General features: G+C 41.3%; 1 protein-coding gene across 17 annotated transcripts in view; it reads right to left on the reverse strand.

Annotated features, from left to right (window-relative positions):
• PTPRF (protein tyrosine phosphatase receptor type F) overlaps positions 1-19,319 on the reverse strand; it is a 613,096-nt gene that overhangs the window by 109,378 nt on the left and 484,399 nt on the right. For 10 of the 17 annotated variants that reach the window (XM_077334070.1, XM_077334074.1, XM_077334071.1 and 7 more), the window contains 2 exons: positions 10,187-10,375; positions 3,313-3,330 (listed from right to left, as the gene is read on the reverse strand). In XM_077334070.1, the coding sequence (XP_077190185.1) occupies positions 3,313-3,330; positions 10,187-10,375 (207 nt within the window). The remainder of the gene's footprint in view (positions 1-3,312; positions 3,331-10,186; positions 10,376-19,319) is intronic. The other 7 variants (XM_077334085.1, XM_077334086.1, XM_077334084.1 and 4 more) reach the window with 1 other exon arrangement.

Consider the following 19,319-nt stretch of genomic DNA (forward strand, 5'->3'; position numbering starts at 1 on the left):
TGTGTACATTTAACAGCAGTTATCACACAGAAAGGTGCAGGTCTGCATTCTCCATTGCCTAAATGTCGCCTTACAAGCATACTGTTGCCTTTTATTTCTGGTCTTCTCAGTGAACCTTTCTAAAATTCACAGGTCCCAGACATAATGGCAGTCAAATACCCCTAAGCCCATTTTAACCAGCTTTACTGTGAAATGTGCAAAAAAGGAAACCACCACAGCAGTTTTTCTATTCATGCTCATTATGTTCATCTCTTCTCTGAGCTTGATGATTGGCATAACGGGGACCTGAAAAGAATGCTGAACTGCTGTGATATTTACAAGAGAGGCAGTCACTGTCAAGCCTGTGAAACTGAACAGCACACAAGGGCAAATGCAAGGACACTGTTCAATTTGAGATTTGGCTTCATTTGTTCTAGCATATGTCTGGTCTTCATCTACTCTCCCCTATCACCACAGATACAAATAATAATAATAACAACAATAATAACAATAAATAATCAAAAGCATAGGTCTCAATATAAGCAGCATGCTAAGGCTGCCAAAATGTATCAATCTCTATAAGAAAAAATCTGGAAATCTGGGTAAGCTTAGGCATTAGATAAATGATGATCTCTTCAGTCTTTCAGAGACCTCTGCCATTTCCCCCCTTCTTTCTGTATTGAAGGCATGACTACACACTAGAGGAAAATCTAGCCAATTGGTATCAGTATTTTTGCTGCTTTATATTAATTTCTTAAGCACAGAGAAACTCATATCCAAGAAGATGCTAAAATGTCATTTCAAAAGTTCTACCACTGCTCATGTACCCAGTATGGCATCTCAGAAGTGTCAGGGTTTCCATGACATTCCAACATTTACTGCTTCTCCAAAAGCAGCAGCTGGGAGCATTTCCCATTACATTTACTTAATTCCATTCTATGACAACACAGACAAACTGAATTGAACTTTTATGAAAAGAATATGTGTCACTTCCTTCACAGAAGCTTTCATTGCTGCCTATGGGCCATCCTTTAAAACACACATCCATCCATTCATTTTCTTGTCTAACCTGCCAGTCACCAGCTGGACCCATGCATCTCTGAACAGTCTATCAAAACTCACCCTGACCTTTCAGCCTGGGTCTCACCTGAAAGGCAAAGGGGGAATGTTAAAAGTGACAACATGTCTCAGGAACATAGAGCTCTCAGTTAGAAAAGTGACAGCACCTCTGGACAGCAAGCGCAGGGCTTACAGCTCCAAGGCCCAAAAGGAAAGGTTAGCCTCAGAAACAAAACTTGTCCTGTAGTTGCTTGGCTTAACTTCTCACTACACACTCCGATCGATATGTAGGGATTGTGCTTGGGCTTCACGGCCTGTCACACAGAATATACCTATCAACAGGAACTGTTAAAAACAAACATCCAATTTATTGTTCAAACAAGGCCTTTAGCTTTGATGCATTTCTGGTTTAAATTGCAGACGTTCAACAAACTTACCTTGATGGAGACCACAGTATAGATCATTATGTGAATATAACCTCCCTTTCAAAAAGTGCCTTCACCTATCCCACTGGTATCTTTAGAGACTCAGTAACCTGTGTGTTGCTTGACAAAAGGTATCAGTTTGATGGGGAAATCCTGTATGAGATGCCAGGAGGTGGTTGTTGGCACTTACAGAAATGTTCTCTTTGACATTCAAACAGGGGACATACTTTTTAAATAATGTCAGGCACATTCTTAAAATATCTCATTAAAAGTCAGATGGGGAAGTTTATGTTTTATGAGATGGATGATTCTCATTATAGAGATATGCCCATTTCCCCAAGCAGGATATACAGAACATCTAGGCGGTTCTGGTGCTGAGTCATTAATGCCCTCAACTGGTTGATGAACAGAACTTATCGCAGGTATATTGAAGAAAAGGCCCAACCTACTGTGGGCATAGCTGGAGCTGGGAAGATGGCCTACTTGATTACTTAACGTTCTGTTGCAGTTTAAAAAAAAGATTTAGCATGAAAATGCGGAAACAGTTTAATGAACTTGTGACATCACAGCTGCCAATCTTGGAGCATCCCAAAAAGAGGATGGAATTCAAAGAAATCAATTCATAGCAAAAGGATTGGTAAGATTTATTTATTTATTTTGCTGGCCCAGATTTTCCATAGAGACAAGTTGAGGAAAATGTTAATGAAACAGCAACTCACATTTGCTCTAAAATTGCTTAACGAGAACCAGAAAACATTAACCCCCAGCAACAGAACCAGTTCCAAAGTTTGGTGATTATCTTCCAGCAGTGATTCAGTGGAAAAGGAAGGGAAAGAGGGTAGTATTGGACAAATGAGTGAGTGTAATTTAGTGGTGGTAATAATTTTATCAGGAAATTCAGGGGTCAGTCAACAGCCATAACAGAAGTCAAGAGAGCTTGAAGTATCACACTACATAGCACTAATTAGCACTTTAAAATTAAATTCCAGGGACCATTTTGAGTGTTCAGGCTAGGAAACAGCCGTCTTTCATAGAAAGTGCTATTACTAGTTCATAAAGGTGGTGAAACTAGCAGGGGTGAGGAATGCAGAGCTGTCCAAGTGGAGATAGACTGAACAACTGAAGACTTCAGGCAGGCAGATATAGGTCTGATTAATTAATTCACAGCAAATCTTCAGTACTGTGGTGCCGTAGGTCCTTGTCAGCCTTCAGAAGGGATTTTTTTACATCTCCTCCCTCTGGCTTTTTATATCTCCTCCCTCTACCTTCATATTAGATGGGTGAACAAACTGGAAGGGGGCATCCACAGGTCTCAAAGAAAGATTCTGCTTATCTCTCAGCCAGATTTGCTTGACATTTCAAGAATTTGTCTCTCTCACACACTCTCTCTTTTATTTGGTTTCACCCCTGTCAGCAATGGTACAGAAGAAAGGGTTTCACTGATCTCTTGCGAAAATGTTTGCATCTTTCAAAACATACCACAGTTGCTAGTTCTAACCTGCCAGGACTCAGAGCCCCAGAGGGATACCAAAATTGAAAGATCCAAGACATCACAGCCCTCTGTGGCACTAGGGGTGGGGTGAGGGGAGAGCAGCATTTTCTACTCTGAAAACCTCCCGTTGAATAACCCCCTTTGACTGGTGCATACCTGTGATGGATGATTCTACAAGGCGGCCACATTAAAAATAAACAAAAACAAGCACACAAGTGAGGGAACTGTGAATGAGCAAGTGTGCTAACAGAGTCTGGAGTGAAATAACAGCTGGAGATGAGGTACTGCTGGAGAAGTGGCAGGGCAGAAAGGAAATGACGTGACATGACAACTGGAGGCACAGTTCAGCATTCTTACCTCTGATTGGTGTACCACCTGGTGAGGTAATTTGAATGCAAATAAGATTAGAGAGAAGCGTTAGTACAAAGAGGAAAGGAAGAAAATTACAACTAAAAAGTTTTTCAAAGCTAGAATTTGTTATTAGAGTAATAGGAGTAAACAACAAAAAGATGTGCAGTAACAAGTCAGAGTGATGCCCTCAGTAGGTTAGTAAAGCTCTCTGCTACCAAGAACACAGAGTCTAGCCCCATTTTTTTCAGTTATAGTCTTGCTGCACAAAGAAGAGTGCTGGCTATCAGGCAAAACCACTAGCATTCACTGCCACAGCTGAAATGGAGGAGCCACTGGGGAGATGGTTGCCGTGCCCTTTGATTCTGCTAGAGGATGGGGCTATTGGTCTACCAGAGTGAATGGACTGAGTGTGTGTAGGGAGAAAAGTTAAAGCATGTGGTGGTTGGTATGAGACACATTCCTGGTTTAAGATTACACAGACCGTTGGGGACAAAGTTGAGTAATGAATTCAGGGGTAACGTGGATAGCTCCAACATTAGAGTTCCCCTGGTGAGAAACTGCTATCATAGCCTTCTGAATTTGCAAATAAAAATGTAAAGGAACTTATTTCTAGCTTTCATTTAGACCAATGAGCAACAGGCACACTCTGCGTAATTTGCGTAGAAGATAATTCCTACCCTCTTTATAAGGGAGCTGAAATTAATTCCACATGCTATGAATGCATCTTATAAGGAGGGCTTAGTAATGAAGCTAAGATGCTCCAAAGAAAAAAGCAGAAGCACAGCTACATACAAGGATTTGCTCAGTCATGGACCTTATTTTTAGCAAGGTCCACATGTGCAGAGAGACCTGTGTATGTAAACTGATACAAAAACCCTCTGATCCCCAGTTTTGTCCCCTTGGTCTCATTTTGTGCAAATGAAGTCTGTTAGTAAGGGGAGGGAAATTCATGCAGATCTAATTTGTAGGCAGTTCATGGTATGTGTTGGTTTGATGCAGATTTTACACATCTGAGCACCAATCACTTACCAACGTTAACTGGGGAGTTTAAACAGACAGAGAGAGAGGGTTAAACAGAACACAGAGCGTCAAATCATGTTCGGTGTATTGATCAATAAATACCAGTAAGCATACGAGTGCTGTGTATCTGAGATTAACCGCTCCCCACATTCCATTATCCACAGCACAGATCACCCAATGGGAAACAAAGAAAGACACTCAAAGAGTTTCTGTAAATACAAAGAAGGCAGATTTTAAGCATGTTTAACTTGCCTTTTGAAGAGTAATTAAAATATTTACACTTATTATCTCCTTCCCTCATTCTCTCCTAGTGCCTTCAGGCAGTAGCCCTAGCTTTTAATCAGAAGAAGCTGTTTCAACTGCTTCGTTTAACATTCTCCACAGCTGAGATGACATTACTCCATTTTCGCTTTATGGCTGGTTTATATTTTCTGATTCACAGATGAGTGAAGCATCAAGAAGGCTCTCACCATTGCTGAAGTTTAGGGTAATCTCTGCCATAATAAATCTGCTGCCTCTTTATCTGTTTTCCTAACTACCATTCCATTCCTCTTGATAGAGGATAGATCTAATCATGGAGGCATGCATGGCTCACAAGCTGTACTAACAGGGTGAAGGAGGTTATTGCTTATGCCTACTAAGAAAATGTGCTGAGTGCTCACTTTCCCCCCTAGTCTTCCAATTACTGCAATACTTGCATTGCAGTCCTATGCAGAGATACTCCTAGCCTAACTACATTGATTTCAGAGGGCTTAGACTAGAGTAGAATGAAGTGCAAAGACATGTACTGCTAAAGATTCTCAGCCTAGGCTGACATTCCCACCCCCATCCATGCAATTAACAGACACCAGATACCTCAGAAAAAAACCAGGAATCCCTGCTGGGTTTTTTGGCTGGCTGAAACAGCACCTGTTTCAAGCTGCTGCCAAGCAGATCTCAAACTAATCTTTAAATATACCCACCCCAGTCTTTGAAAACTCTGCATGATATTGTCTACGCAAACCTAAAGAATCAAGCACACATTCCAATTGAGTTCCCTAACTGTAGTGCAATCATCTTTCTTTTGCATTAAAGCCCAGGCTTCAAGTCTCAGTACACAAGACAACTCTGTCAAGAGCTAAGTAATATCTCTAAGTGCAATGAGGCATCACTCCTGTTTGGAGGATTGGTGTCTACATGTGTCCTGAAAACCAGCAAGAGCTCTTATGGAACTCTCCAGATGGTGGCTAGGATCACCCCCACCCACCTACCCACACACACATTTGCTTATGTAACTTTTTGTTCAACATGTTTGCTAGTTGAACATGTGAGAGATATACCATAAAAGCAAAGGTTAGGTAAGTTTTCTAGGTACAAACTGAGGAGAATACAATTTCAGCACCGACTAGAGTTCAGAAATTGTCAGTGTATCCTAACAGATTTGTTTGTTTTGCTCCATATTTGTATTATGAAGTATATATGGTACTCTACACAGTGAATGACTGGTTGTTTATTGACCAAGAGTTGCCCCCATCTAACTTCTTGCCAGTATCATCAATGTTCTCACAGGCTATAATATTAATAAATAAGACTATCAATATTGTAATCAGCCTTTTTTCCAGAGGGCATCTATGTAGCTGTTCTTAGACAGCTGCCCAACATATACTGCCTTCTCACAGGCTTGTCGTAGCTTCTGTCTCCTGCAGGATCTGAGTTATGCTGGAGCCTGGGCAGTTGCCTTACCTGTAAAAACCACTTGGGGTCAGAAAATAATTTCTGGGAAGTGGCATCTGATTCCCCCAGAAAAGTCTGCCTTTAGCAGTTATGCAGTCTACACAGCAACTGATTAGCTACTGCTTACCACTAATTCCTAATAAATTCTCCTAGAATATATTTTCCATTCATGCTTGTCCAAGCAGCAACAGCAATACCTTGCTAATCTCCTATTTCTGACACTGTGCAAATAAAAATGTAGCCAAGAATATAATTTTGAGCTCCTGAATTGCTTCTCATTGCTTTCTTTCAGCTTTGGCACCTGCTCTCATTTTGACTTCTAGCACAAGGCAACTGCCTCCTCTGTCCACTGCCATGTTTTCTTCCTCTCTAGTCTTATCAGATTAAAGGTCGTATACTTTTATTGTATTTTTCAAGATTATTTTATGATTCCTGAAATCCAAGCCTGACCCAACAGCACCATGGAAAGGGGATGTTATAATCTATATCAGGTTTTCTCAACCAGGATTACCCAGGAAGGGTTTCCCAAAGGGGTAGGAGTTAATTCATTTTTTTATATTTTAAAAACTTGTTAAACATTTATTGGGTGATATGACCATATATGGCCATGTCTACCCACTCCGCCCTCCCAAAATGGCCTATGATGATCCTGGAGGGGATGGGAAGGGAAGAATAGGTGTATACACAGCTATACTTCCCAACCATATTCTGTACTATTATGCCACTTCTGGGGTTTATTGAAGCCTGAAAAATGTTTCAGGGATTTCTCAACAGGAAAAAAGTTGAGGAAGGCTGACACATACAGTTAGTAACACTAACATTTACAAAGCTAGTTAAGAGTCTCCAAGGGACAATGTGGCCATACTTCTATGCTCCAGCTCGTTTCCTAGTGGCTTGCCCCTGGTTTAGGAAACAAAACATGAACCTAACATAATATACCAATGTGTGACTTCTGAAGCCAACATTCAAAACAGCTGAGGTAAAATCTTAATATATTTTGCCCTGTATCTAACACAATTCACTCTTCTATGGTTTTATTCTTCATTCACGAAATTTAAATTTGACATGCACAAGCAGACCTATTACAGGTAGGTCAACCTGCTTCTATTAGACCGACTTGTCAGCAGGAATTTTATGATCCATCATTTGTTATGATTAATTTTATTTTGAGAAGTAAACTTTATTCACAGCTGCAGAAGTGCCCAGAAATGGTCTATCTAATTCTGTATAAAACTTCATTCAGGATGTCAGAGAAGACAGGTGGCACAATCCAAATCTGGCTTTGGCTTTCATTAAAAGCAAATTCAGAGAAGGTGACTATAAGCTTCTCCAGATATTTAAACCCAGGTCTTCGCCTGAAGCACAGCACTTCTGGTAGTCCCAATTCAGTGGCATTAATACAATGTGTAACACAGGTCTGAATGTGGTGGGACAGATATGGATTGATAGCTCTGTCAGGAGGGATACTTTTGTTAGTCATAAATAAACTATTGCTTACCACTCCCTCTGCTTTTTTTCACAACCGAAAGATCCCATGGAATAGGTATAGTATAATCATGGAAAGAAAGGGGACATGGTGTTCCAAAATAAGGCAGAATATTTGCAATACAGTTGGGCACTGCTATAGGTGACATAGCTCCCCTTTCCTCTCACAGTTGAGCAGTACAGAGTGAGAGTATTCCTAGTAAAGAAGTTCTAAAAGCTTTAGAAACATTCAGAAAAGGGCATCGTTGGGGTGTCAGCAGGGTCACAAATGCTATTCAATAGTTATACAATCTTATTCTTCACAACACTCTCAGGACCAAGCCAGATAGGATCCTGAGAACCTGGGAGATTTGTAACCAGGCCTTCCAATTGTTTTTCAAAAGGAAATAGAGGTCACACAGGGCCGTGATTCAGATTGGAGTCTGGCGGGTAGAGGGAGTTTATTATTTTATTATGTTTATATTATTATTTTAATAAACTGAATCTGTCTTCTCCCCAGCAGTTATTATAAAGGTAACACAACAAATACCCTCTCTTTCCTATCTGAAAACTGAAAAGACACTATATTGTGGGAAGACAAACACTTCCTTGAAGGAAGACATCTGGATCCTGTGCAACAAGTGAGAAATATCTGCATTTTTATTGCTTGATTAAATCATTACTTTGAAAAAATCCAATAGGACTGAGCTGATTAAGTGAAATACAGATTTTAAAACATATAAAAATAAACAAGCCACAAAACCATTGTCTGGAAAGGCCCAAGTGTGCAGCAGTTAAGCAGTAGTAATAATGGTTGTTGTTTGCAGTTCTTTCAGTTATGAAGGTAAATATACATAAATTGTACTAAGCACATCTGTTTTTAAATAAGCTTCACTGAAATTAATGTGACTTACTTCCATTTAAAGGTGGTTATCATTGGGGTACACATTCATTGTGTTTTGCAATTGCTTTCTCATCACTCCTAGTAAAGACCTTAACCTCTCTTCCAAGCGTGCTATAAGGGAGCCTGCTAGCCTCATTTGCCAGCATGTACCCCACTCAGTTCTCTCTCATGCCTACAGATCTGCTATCCATTGATTTCTAACCCGCTACTTGGAAAGTTAATTGTCTCCGAGAACCAGGGGGTTCTATGACAGAATCTGAATCCCAAGTGAAATTTATTTTGAGACACCGTTCGAGTGGAAGAAAGAAGCAAACCAAACTTTGGATGGGACAGAAACATGTTGTGTTTTTAAAATTCAGGTTTCCTCCCAAAGTTTGCTCAGCAGCCGCCAAGTGCACACAACGGGAATGCTGCTGAGAGGCCACAACTTGCCTAAAGGCTGCCCTGCTCCACTGTGCACCTAAATGCAGATGCTAATTTAGTCAGCATGGAGAGGGCGTATCCATGGATGCCCTTGTGTAGTCCTGTCTGCATCATGCCTTCTGAGATAAATACATAAGGGTGAGATATTCTTTTAGCACAAACATCTTGAGATTAAGGTAAAGGTCATTGCGAAATTACATTAACTGTATTAGTTCAATGATTGTTCATCACTTTATATGGGGAGAACCAAGTGTAAGACTGAGGTTTAACACAGGTGCCAGCAGCAGTCTAATTACAAACTGATTTATACAAAGTCTGTTCTTGTATATCTTATAGAGTTGTCTTATTTCAAAGCGAGTTCATTCCCCTCTCACTCAGTCTAGTTATGCAAGCTGTAGGTATGGTGTAGTTTGGGGTACAGGCTTCTGACCATGCATACTGAGATAAGTATCCCAGTATCTATCTCTTACACACTCAGTGGGATTTTCCTTGCTTCCCATCCTCATCATTGTTTGGTCCTATAACTGCATCTAAAGACCCCCCCCCCCCCACTTTTATTATCAGAGAGGCTGCACTTCAGAGGAACTTAATGGAATCCTTGAAATGTTTAACTCTCTTTGGTGCGATCAGAACTGAAACATTTATACATATATTATAATGTGCTAGGTGCTTTACAATCTTGATCTTACTCGTCCTTGCATGAATCTACAAATTCACTAAGTGAGTCCATGATAGAGATGGGATTTCAACCCAGATTTCAAGTCCTACATATTAAGAAGGGCAGCACTACACTCCAGGGATGGGCAAAATATCAGTCTGCACATTTCAGCTTCAGAACTTGCAAAGTTGTACCAAGTGTGTCAAACATACAAAGCAGTTTGTACAATGGGTTCAGTTATCTTATTAAAAATATAAAAACTAAGGCCAAAGATAATGGAGCAACCATTTATTCATGAAGCAAAGCCTTGATTTTCTTCAACCGCTTGTGACGAGTGGTACAGCTAAAACATCTGCTCCTTTACTCACAAAGCAGAACCCTCCAGGGAGCTCCTCAGCAGAGGTGGAGTGACTCATATTGCATAATTCTGACCTGGTTTGCTATTGAAATACAGAGAACCACCTCCCTCTGTTGATGGAGCAAGGAAAAGCATGTCCTGGAGACACTGCTTATCTGATCAGCTGAAGCCTGCTCTCCTACTCCCAGCCACGCTAATCTTCATTAATACCGGAGGGAATGTCTTAACAAAGTGAAGTTTGGGAGAAAATGGAATCCAGAACCTAGTACAAAACATCCAGGTTGATTTCTGTGCAGGAAGATAAGAGGCTTAGGAAAATGAGAAGCTTTTGCTGTTTTACCTGAACGAAGCTGTTTAATTCTTCCATTGCTTGTGGCTGTGTCTACCGGAAGGAAGTCTTTGAACCAGGAGATTTCAGGATCAGGGTTGCCACTAGCAGCACAGAGCATGGTGGCTGTACGGGCCTTCTCTACTACCTTGAGCTGCGGGCCCATATCTATGGTTGGAAAGCCAGATGGGAGCTGGTTCTCTGCAAGAGAAAACACAAAAATAATGTTAGCAATTAATAAAGAGACAATTTCTTCAAATGCAGAATGAGGAACATACTCCTTAAATGATTACAGCCTTATATGTGCTTCCAGAATTATAAGCCTGGTGAAGTTTTTATCAGTCAGAAGAATCTTCACGTGTGCTTCAGCAGTTACCTCTGGAAAACCTACATGCTGTCTCCAGTCACATCCTTTACAGAGTCAGAGGGCATTTCTATTTCTTGTGGATCTTCCAAGCAATTACTTAGTACACAAGTAAAAACAGCAGTTAAATTTAACCCCATTTCAGATCAATACCCTTGGGAGATTTTCATGATTTTTACTGCCATAAAGGCTCATCCTATATCATCATGCAACAGATTTACAGTCATGTTTCAAAGGCCACAGTAATGAATTGTGTACAGATGCATCTTTCTATAGGATTTATTGTGACTGCCCCACCCCCAGAGTAAGTTTGGGTTTGCTCACCTCCATGATGCATTCAACAGTGTCATAAGATTGCCCCCACCCAATGCCCTCTCATCTCCTGCCCAAAGTGGAAGCAGGAGCTGAGATGGCTAGAGCGAGTCTAGAGGAAGACTCGTGACAAAGCAAAAAGAACAACTTATAAGATGCTTATGAATATTTATGGCATGGTGGTGAAGAAGGAATTCTATATGGCTTCTATTATCTCTGAGAGCTTGCACCTGGCACAACTGTTTAAAACAATTAGATTGTTGACATCCTTAGGATCATCCCAAAGTCCCAGATTGGCTATTAGCTGTGAGGCTTTTGTGAGCAATTTTGTGGAGAAAATCTTGCTGCTCTGCCAGGACTTCTCATCTAGGTTGATGCCCCTCGACAGTCCCAGAGTCCCACTTAAGACCACTTTAGTCCCTTCTCCTTAGCTTAAGTAGACAGTCTGGCCAACCACATGCCTTCTTGACCCGTGACCCTCATGGTTGGTTAAAGCCAGTAGTGAGGAGATCCGGAGCCCTCTCTGGGACATTATCAACTTTCTCTAACTTCTGGGGCATTCCCAGAGAGATTGAAAGAAGCAGTGGTGCAGCCTTTATTGGTGGTGGGGGGGGGGGGGGAGACAAGAGCTGGATCTCACTGACCTAGCCAATTACCGCCCAGTTTCACACCTAGTTTTCCTGGGTATAGTGACTGAACAGGCAGTGGCAGGACAACTCCAGGGCTTCCTGGAAGAAGCTTCAGCACTTGACTCTTTACAGTAAGGCTTCTGACCTGGCCATGGGAGGCGATAGATCTGGTTGCCCTGACAGACAATCTCTGGAGAAAGCTGGACCTAGGTGGGTCAGTGCTGCTGCTCTTATTAGATCTAACAGCAGCATTTGACATGGTCAACCACAAATTACTGATCCACTGCCTTAGCTGAGATAGAAACACAGCCCTGAAATGGTTGCACCAAAATAAGGGTCCTTGCACCAAAATAAGGGACAGAGGGTGGCAGTAGGGGAAAATATGTCCCAGCATAGCGTCTTGAATCATGGGATCCCACAGGGAGCCACCCCCCCCATTATATTTAATATCTATGTGTGCCCCCTCACTCAGCTGGTCTGACCTTTCAGGCTGGGGTGTCATCAATATGCAGATGACACCCAGTTTTTTTTCTGTTAATGGAAAACATCCCCAAGCTATCTGGCCAGGTGTCTAGAGGTTATTGTTGATTGGCTGAAGTGGCATTGGCTGAAGTTGAATCCAGGTCCCTTGGCTAAGCTGGCATGTAGAGAAATAGGTAATACTGCTCCCAACTCTTGACGGAGCATAGTTAACAATAGTGCCTACCATCACAAGTTTGGGTGTGATTTTAGAATCATAGAATCATAGAATAATAGAGTTGGAATGGTCATCTAGTCCATGGGTCATCTAGTCCAACCCTCTGCACTATGCAGGACACTCACAACCCTATCGCTCATCCACTGTAACCTGCCACCCCCTTAAGCTTTCACAGAATCAGATTTTGGATCCCTACCTATCCATTAAGAACTGAATTATGAAGACAGCTCACCTGGCCTTCTTCCATCTGCAACAGGTGAAACAATTGGCTCCTTATCACTTCAAGAATGACCTAGCCAGAGTGATTCATGCAATGGTTACCTGTAGATTAGACTTCTGCAACTATGCAGGGCTGCCCTTGAGATATTAGCTAGTCCAAAGAGCAGTTGCACAAGTCCTGACAAGGACTCATTGGAGAGTGCATATAACACCAGTGCTTGCCCAGCTGCATTGGTTCCAGATTGGAAAACAAATAAGGTTGAAGGTACTGGTATTAACCTTTAAAGCCCTAAATGGTCTGGGACTAGTGTATCTATGGGGATGTCTTTTCCCTTACAACCCCCCAAGAGTATTATGATTTTTGGATCAGCATCTGCTCAGGGTCCCTGGCCTGAAAGAAGTGAAATTGGCCCTGGGCCCAGCCTGGAAGGGAAACAAACCTGGCTTGTCATATTAGAAATTGCCGCTATTAACCACTACACCAAGCTGGCTCTTGTCGGGGAATTTTAATTAGGGCATTCAGAAATGTAATGTTTTACATTTTAACTTCTGTGTGTTGTTATCCACCCTTAGAGACAAGGAAGAGCTGGTTAAACAAATAATAATTAGTAGTAGTAGTACCTGTCATGCTCCTCCCCTAAACTGTAGACAAGTCAGCTTTCAAAAGTGCAATATAAATATTAATTTCTTTAAACATTTCGAACTTTATTTAGAAATCCAAAAGTGCTCTGCACATTTTCTGTCTTTGTGAGAGTATGTGTGCGTGCATGTGTGTGTGTGTGTGTGTGAGAGAGAGAGAGAGAGAGAGAGAGAGAGAACAAGAACTAGTATATAGCACTGAGCACAATTTACTTTTATGGTTAACTGACAGAACAAGTTTACCTTGATCTCAGACATGGATAAAGAGAAAACTCCTGTACAGAATGCAATAAAAGCTCTTTCCAAGAGCCTTAACCATGCAAATATTGCATATCTGTATATATCCTTATGCAATGAACCCAGTTAAAAGGCAGTTCAAATCTTTGAAAATTATTTTTCACAGTGGAGGGATGCACTGCAAATTTTCCCATGTTGTTTTGCTCTTCCAACAGCAGATATGATTATTAAAAGACTATGAGGAACAAATGAATATAAAATTAACAAGCCAAAGTAATTGCACCAATCCATGCCAGGGTGCACATTAGGAAGCCAGCAATTCTCCCCATCAGCTAAAGATACCTGAGGCATGCAGAAACTGAGCAATGCATACCCTGCTGAGGCTTACTGCTCTATTATAAGATGAAAGTATTACTGTGATGAACAGTTTAAATATATTCTATAGTAGACACAGGAAGAGGTAATCCTGTCTGCAGTAGCCACAGCATACGTAGCTAAGTGTGGCTGAGTCCAGTATGACAACTGTTTCCAAACTGATTGCCAAGATGAACTAATTTCCTATATCTGAGACAACAGCCAGCAATGGTATGGCCAGAACACCATATAAAACATTCGAACCTCAATTACTCTCACTTTTGTAACTAACCAATTCAACTTCATTCTATTCTGAAAATGTTGATTACAGAAAGCATTCTTCTCTGCTTTCAGAAACTGCATTCTACTATACATGATGGGCAGAACACACTCTAGAACTGAAGGTGGCACTTTCCTTTCCCCTCCAAGTTGTGCATGGCTGCTATCCACCATTTTTATAGGGAATGGTCTTTTTCATCCTTTGTGTTCAGGACCCTCTAAAGCAGGGTTCGCAACATGGTGCTGGCTGGCAACTTTCCCGGAATGCACCGAGTGTTTATAGAAAGGAGATGGAGCCAGGTGGAGCTTTTGTCTTTCAGGATTGGTTGGCCACTGGAAATCTGATATCAGATCCTTAACGCATTGTTTTGCATGTATTCAATATGTTTATTTTGAATGGAATCCTGTTAAACAGGGCTGCTGTCTGAAACATTGAAGAGTTACTATCACATGTTATTCATAGATTCACTCCCTGGCATTTTGCTCCACCTCCTGCCATAGCCATTTGTAGTTGGCTCTGCCTCCTGAGGCAGCCATTTTGTATTTGCACTCACCACCCTGTGAGAGAATTGCAAATGTGCCTGCAAGGTCAAAAATGCTGGGGATTTCTGCTCTAGAGTAGTGATCTTCAGCTCATGGGATGGGGCTCTCAGGTGAGTTGCAGAGCCCAATCTTCTAGCTGCCATTTTTGCAGACTTTTGGAAGCACTTGCTGCTAGTGTGTAAACAGACAGTAAGGGCATCACATCTCCTGCTTGTTTCTGCTTACATATGGAAAGGATCAGCAAGACAGTGAGGTGAGGTCACTAGGAGAGGAAAGGATTCCTCCAGGACTCTAACCTTTGACTTGTTCCTGCTGGTGCTTGCTTAATGTTTCATGTCCCGGGCTCTCTTAGTCTGCTGGTCTTGGTCCAGGATTTGACACAGATGAGTACAGGTTCCAAAGATAAGGAAACTGCTTATAACATCACATTAAGATGCTCCACTGAAATTTTCAGTATACAGATTTTAAATTTGAAAATTTCCATTCCTTATAATCATGTTTGATATCCCAGTACAAAGTAAAGCATTTCCCCCCATCCAGCCTTATTCTCATATAGTCAGTAAATGGTGCTTATGGTTGGACTGACAAGCCGGAGAAATGTCGGACTCCTTACAATCTGTTTGCTTCCCCATTTTCCCTTGCTTGTCAAACTGCAATGCTATTTTTGCTATTATTAGTCAGAATCTTGGACCAACTGCATGTTGTGTTTATCATTTGAACAGAAGAGGAAGGGGACCTTTGGTAGTCTTCCAACTGAGCCAATACAATGTGAAGTGCTAGTCATCACGTAATCCTTCCAACTAATAATGAAACTTCTGCATACTAGGCAGAAGAATCTCAATTACTGGCACTATGCTTGATAGTCAAAATTAGGCAAGCCATTGTCAGTTTCCTCTACATAAGACAAGTAACATGCCGATCAGACCTTAGGAGATCAGAGAAGGAAGCAAGATTATTCATGAAAACTGTATGTTTCTTTACTTCGGTAAAAAAAAAAAAAAAACCATGGAGAACCAGGTCCAAGCATTCAGTTAATACTCTAAAGAAATAATTGTGCCTCTAAACATATGAAGAGTTCCTAGGCTGTATTTACTATGGAGTCACAGTTTCCCCCCAAACATCCAGGATTGGGGAGGTGCTCCAGGTCAGAAGACTGCCCTGAGCCTCAGGGGAGGGCGGTATATAATATAATAATACATACATAAATATAGGGCCTCCAGAAAAGTACAGATCCTGGAACTTTTCTGTCAGTGCATAAAGAAGCACGCAAGGAAAACTAGCATAGTGGAATCCAGGACAGTAAGCCATACTAAGTCCTAGAAGAATAACAACACTATCCTAATTCACCTTCTAACTATCTCTTCCTCACTTCAGTTTTCAGCCCACATCTTCTCTTATATTCCTTTTTCTAAAACATCCGAACTAGGGTATTAGCAAACTGTAATACACACAAGGTCAAATTACAAAGATAAAGGACTGCAGGCGTCACTCGTATTAACAATTCACATATTTATATTTCGTATAACCTTTTCTGTATTACCAGGTTGCTGTTGGTCTTATACTGTATTTGCATATCTCTGAATGGACAACATATTTATAGGACAAAGCTAGACTATTTGGACACTGACACTAAATATACTTCTCCTTATCCAGCAAGAACCCCCAAAGGCAGTTTCTCCTTTTTCATCTTAAAATCCTGCCGTGTGAGCCAACACAATGGGCTGGTACCCAGCTCCTGTGTTGAGGGGGTGAAGGGCTAGGGCGGGGATCTGCAGTATTCTAAAGAGACAAAAAGGCAACCGCAGCTTGATAAGAGACCAAAATGTTTTGTGTCTCCCATTCTGGCCTCCCTAGAAGCCTCCTCTTCCCCAGCAAACATAAAAGCTTTTTGTGCAAAAGGTCCTACTGGAAACTAGTTCTTTTTTATTTGCTCTCTATTGCTTTTCAAAGACAAAAGGTACACAGAGCTTAACTGGAGAGACACCAGAGCTAGCATTCAATAACAAGCAACACCAGCACTGACACAACTGCAGCACACGCTCCACTACAGTTCAAAATTAAACAAAAGCATGGATATACAAGAGTATCACAAGACACAGCTTAGCTTGCAGCAGCAGAAACAAAAAACACCAAACAAAAACACTTTCTTTGAACGAGCCAAATGCGCCTGAATTACAGCTGCTCCTTGCTGCCTGCAATATGAAAATAGGCAGTTGATCCAAAAAAGGACAAACCCTCCAAAATTATCAAATTTTATCCTTAAACTGTCTGAAGTTTTTCCCAGTATCTGAGGGAATATGCTAAACAAAGAATCAGTGAGTAAATGTGATCCTGTAGACCTCCTTGTACAGGGCAGAGAGACCAAGGATCACATCAATTCTTGGTCATGGGCAACCCTGGGCAAACCCAGACTTTCTTAGTGTAGCCTATCCTATGAGGTTGCTGCAAGGTTAAAACAGGAAGGGAGAACCATGTACACTGCACTGAGCTGGATGGAGAGATACATGGGAGGAGGAGAAATGGTGCAAAATCAGCCCATCATCAAAATATATAAATGCCATACTGTGCCTAGAATGCCTTCCATAAGGATTGTTTCACGAAAAACCTTTTAAGAAGGACACACTCACTGAAAACATTGTTACAGATTCTGTCCCTGTAAACACTGACATCTCTTGTGCCATCTCTTGCAAAACTTTCAAAACATGACTTGAGCTACTACCAAGTAGGGAGCCATTACCACAATGTCTACAAGAGTAGTGTCAAGACTGATCAAAATGTGACACTAAACATAAAACAGCAGTTATATTAATCAGACAGAAATCAGAGATGGGAAGTACCTGTGAAGCTTCTCTACTTCCAAGTCTTCTGCAATCCTATGACTAAAGTTGGTATCTAGCCTACCATCCTCAGAACTGGGAAAGGGGAGGGGGTTCTGGCATACAACTACCAAAACTGGCACACCCTGCCTCTCATCTGAGCTCAGTCTGTTACTTCCTCCCTGATGAGATGTAGTGCTTTCCCTTTTATGGGATTCCCTGCCCCCCTCCCCAATCTGTGGACAACAAAAGAGGAAACAAAATAACCCAACCTGTATGTTCAAGCTGGAAGCCTTAGAGGTTGAGCAGCAGTACATACTAAATGTTAAAATGCAAACATTTATTATTATTCCAATTAAATAAATAAAATAAATTCATGTGTATATTTAAGATTCTAAAAACATCAATGTTAATTTAAATTTGAGTAATAAAAAAGACTCATTTAGGAAATGGAAGGAGGGCCTTATAACCAAGGATGAATATAACCAATGCTTGAAGGGAGAGTGTTAGAAAAGCTAAAGTTCAGTATGAGCTTAAGCTAACGAGAAAAACACAACCAAAAAGGGTTCTTTAATTTTGTTCAAAGTAAGAAAAAGAGTAAGGACATGGTAGGACCGTTTTGGGGACAAGAATATGAAATTGTTACAGGTGATGGAGGGCTGAACTGCTCAATTCCTACTTCTCTTCAATCATCTATTGCGACGGAAATTGTGCTGAGCATGACAAAATCATATTATGTGATGACGGATGAGTGTTGCAGCCCAGGATCACTGTAGGGGTAAGTCCATGAATTCCTAGTTTCTTTAAATGAAACCAAATCCTCTGGGCCAGATTAATTACATCCAAGGGTACTAAAAGAACTTACTGATGTAATTGCTAAACCTCTGTCCATTATTTTTGACAATTCTTGGAGAACAGGTGAAATGCCAGAAGACGGGAGGAGGGCAGATGTTGTCCCCATTGTCAAGAAGGGGAAAAAGGATGATCCAGGTAACTATTGACCTGTCAGCTTGACGTCTGTAGCTGGCAAAATTTTAGAACAAATCATTGAACAATCAATCCTTGAGTGGATAGCTGTGATTACTGAGTCAGCACGGGTTTCTCAAAAACAAACCATGTCAGACCTGGCTGCTTTTTAAATGTTGGATTGTTTTGTTAGTGTGACAAAGGTATGACAGTAAGGTGGTTTTCTATAAGAAGTTTTTTCAACTGTAAGTTCTTATCAGTAGCCTCGCAGAAAAAACCCAATGTTTTCTCTTTTCTTTCAGTAACCTTCCCTCGCTCCACCAAATAGTTAGGTAGCTAACTAACTTGGTGGACATTTCATCAGCAGGTAGGATTTAAACCCTTTTCTTCTAGTGTAGTGGTTCTCAACCTGTGGGTCGGGACCCCAATTGGGGTCACCTGGCGCCTTCTGGGGGGTCTCCAGGTTTTTTGCCGCCATGGTGGCAGCTACTGCAAATGGCAGCCAATGGTGGTGGTGGCAGCAAGTGGCGGCCAGTGAAAATGATAGGTGGTGGCAGATGACAGTGGGCGGTGGCAAGCGGCGGAGGTAAGTGAAAGGGGCTGCAATCGGCGGTAGCAGGCGATGGCCAGCAGCAGAAGAGCCCTGGCAATGGGCGCCTGTACGCTGCCCAAGCACGCGTGTGCCATACTCTCCATACGCATGCGCTGAAATGCTGCCACTGCTGTCACTGCTGCCAGGGTCACCAGCTAAAAGCGGTTCAGAACTGCTGTTCTAGTGAATTATTTTACTACAGTATACCAGACACACATGAGAATGCACTCTGGCTAGGAGAGGGCAATAAAAAGTGATATTAATAAGAGCATTCCTTGGATTTTTATAATGAATTTATATAGAATTAATTTTATATTTATTATACAGGGTAGAACTTTGGAAAATAAATATTTTGCATGGGGGGCTCCTAGAGACATCTATCTGGAGACATTTTATATTAGTAAGAGTTTCTTCGTTAAGTGAGTATATACACCTTATGTATACACAGATTTATATATAAAAACAATAGATTTTTATTATATAACAATGATCTTCATT

Source organism: Paroedura picta, chromosome 4 (genome assembly GCF_049243985.1).
Source record: "Paroedura picta isolate Pp20150507F chromosome 4, Ppicta_v3.0, whole genome shotgun sequence".
Lineage (NCBI taxonomy): Eukaryota > Metazoa > Chordata > Lepidosauria > Squamata > Gekkonidae > Paroedura > Paroedura picta.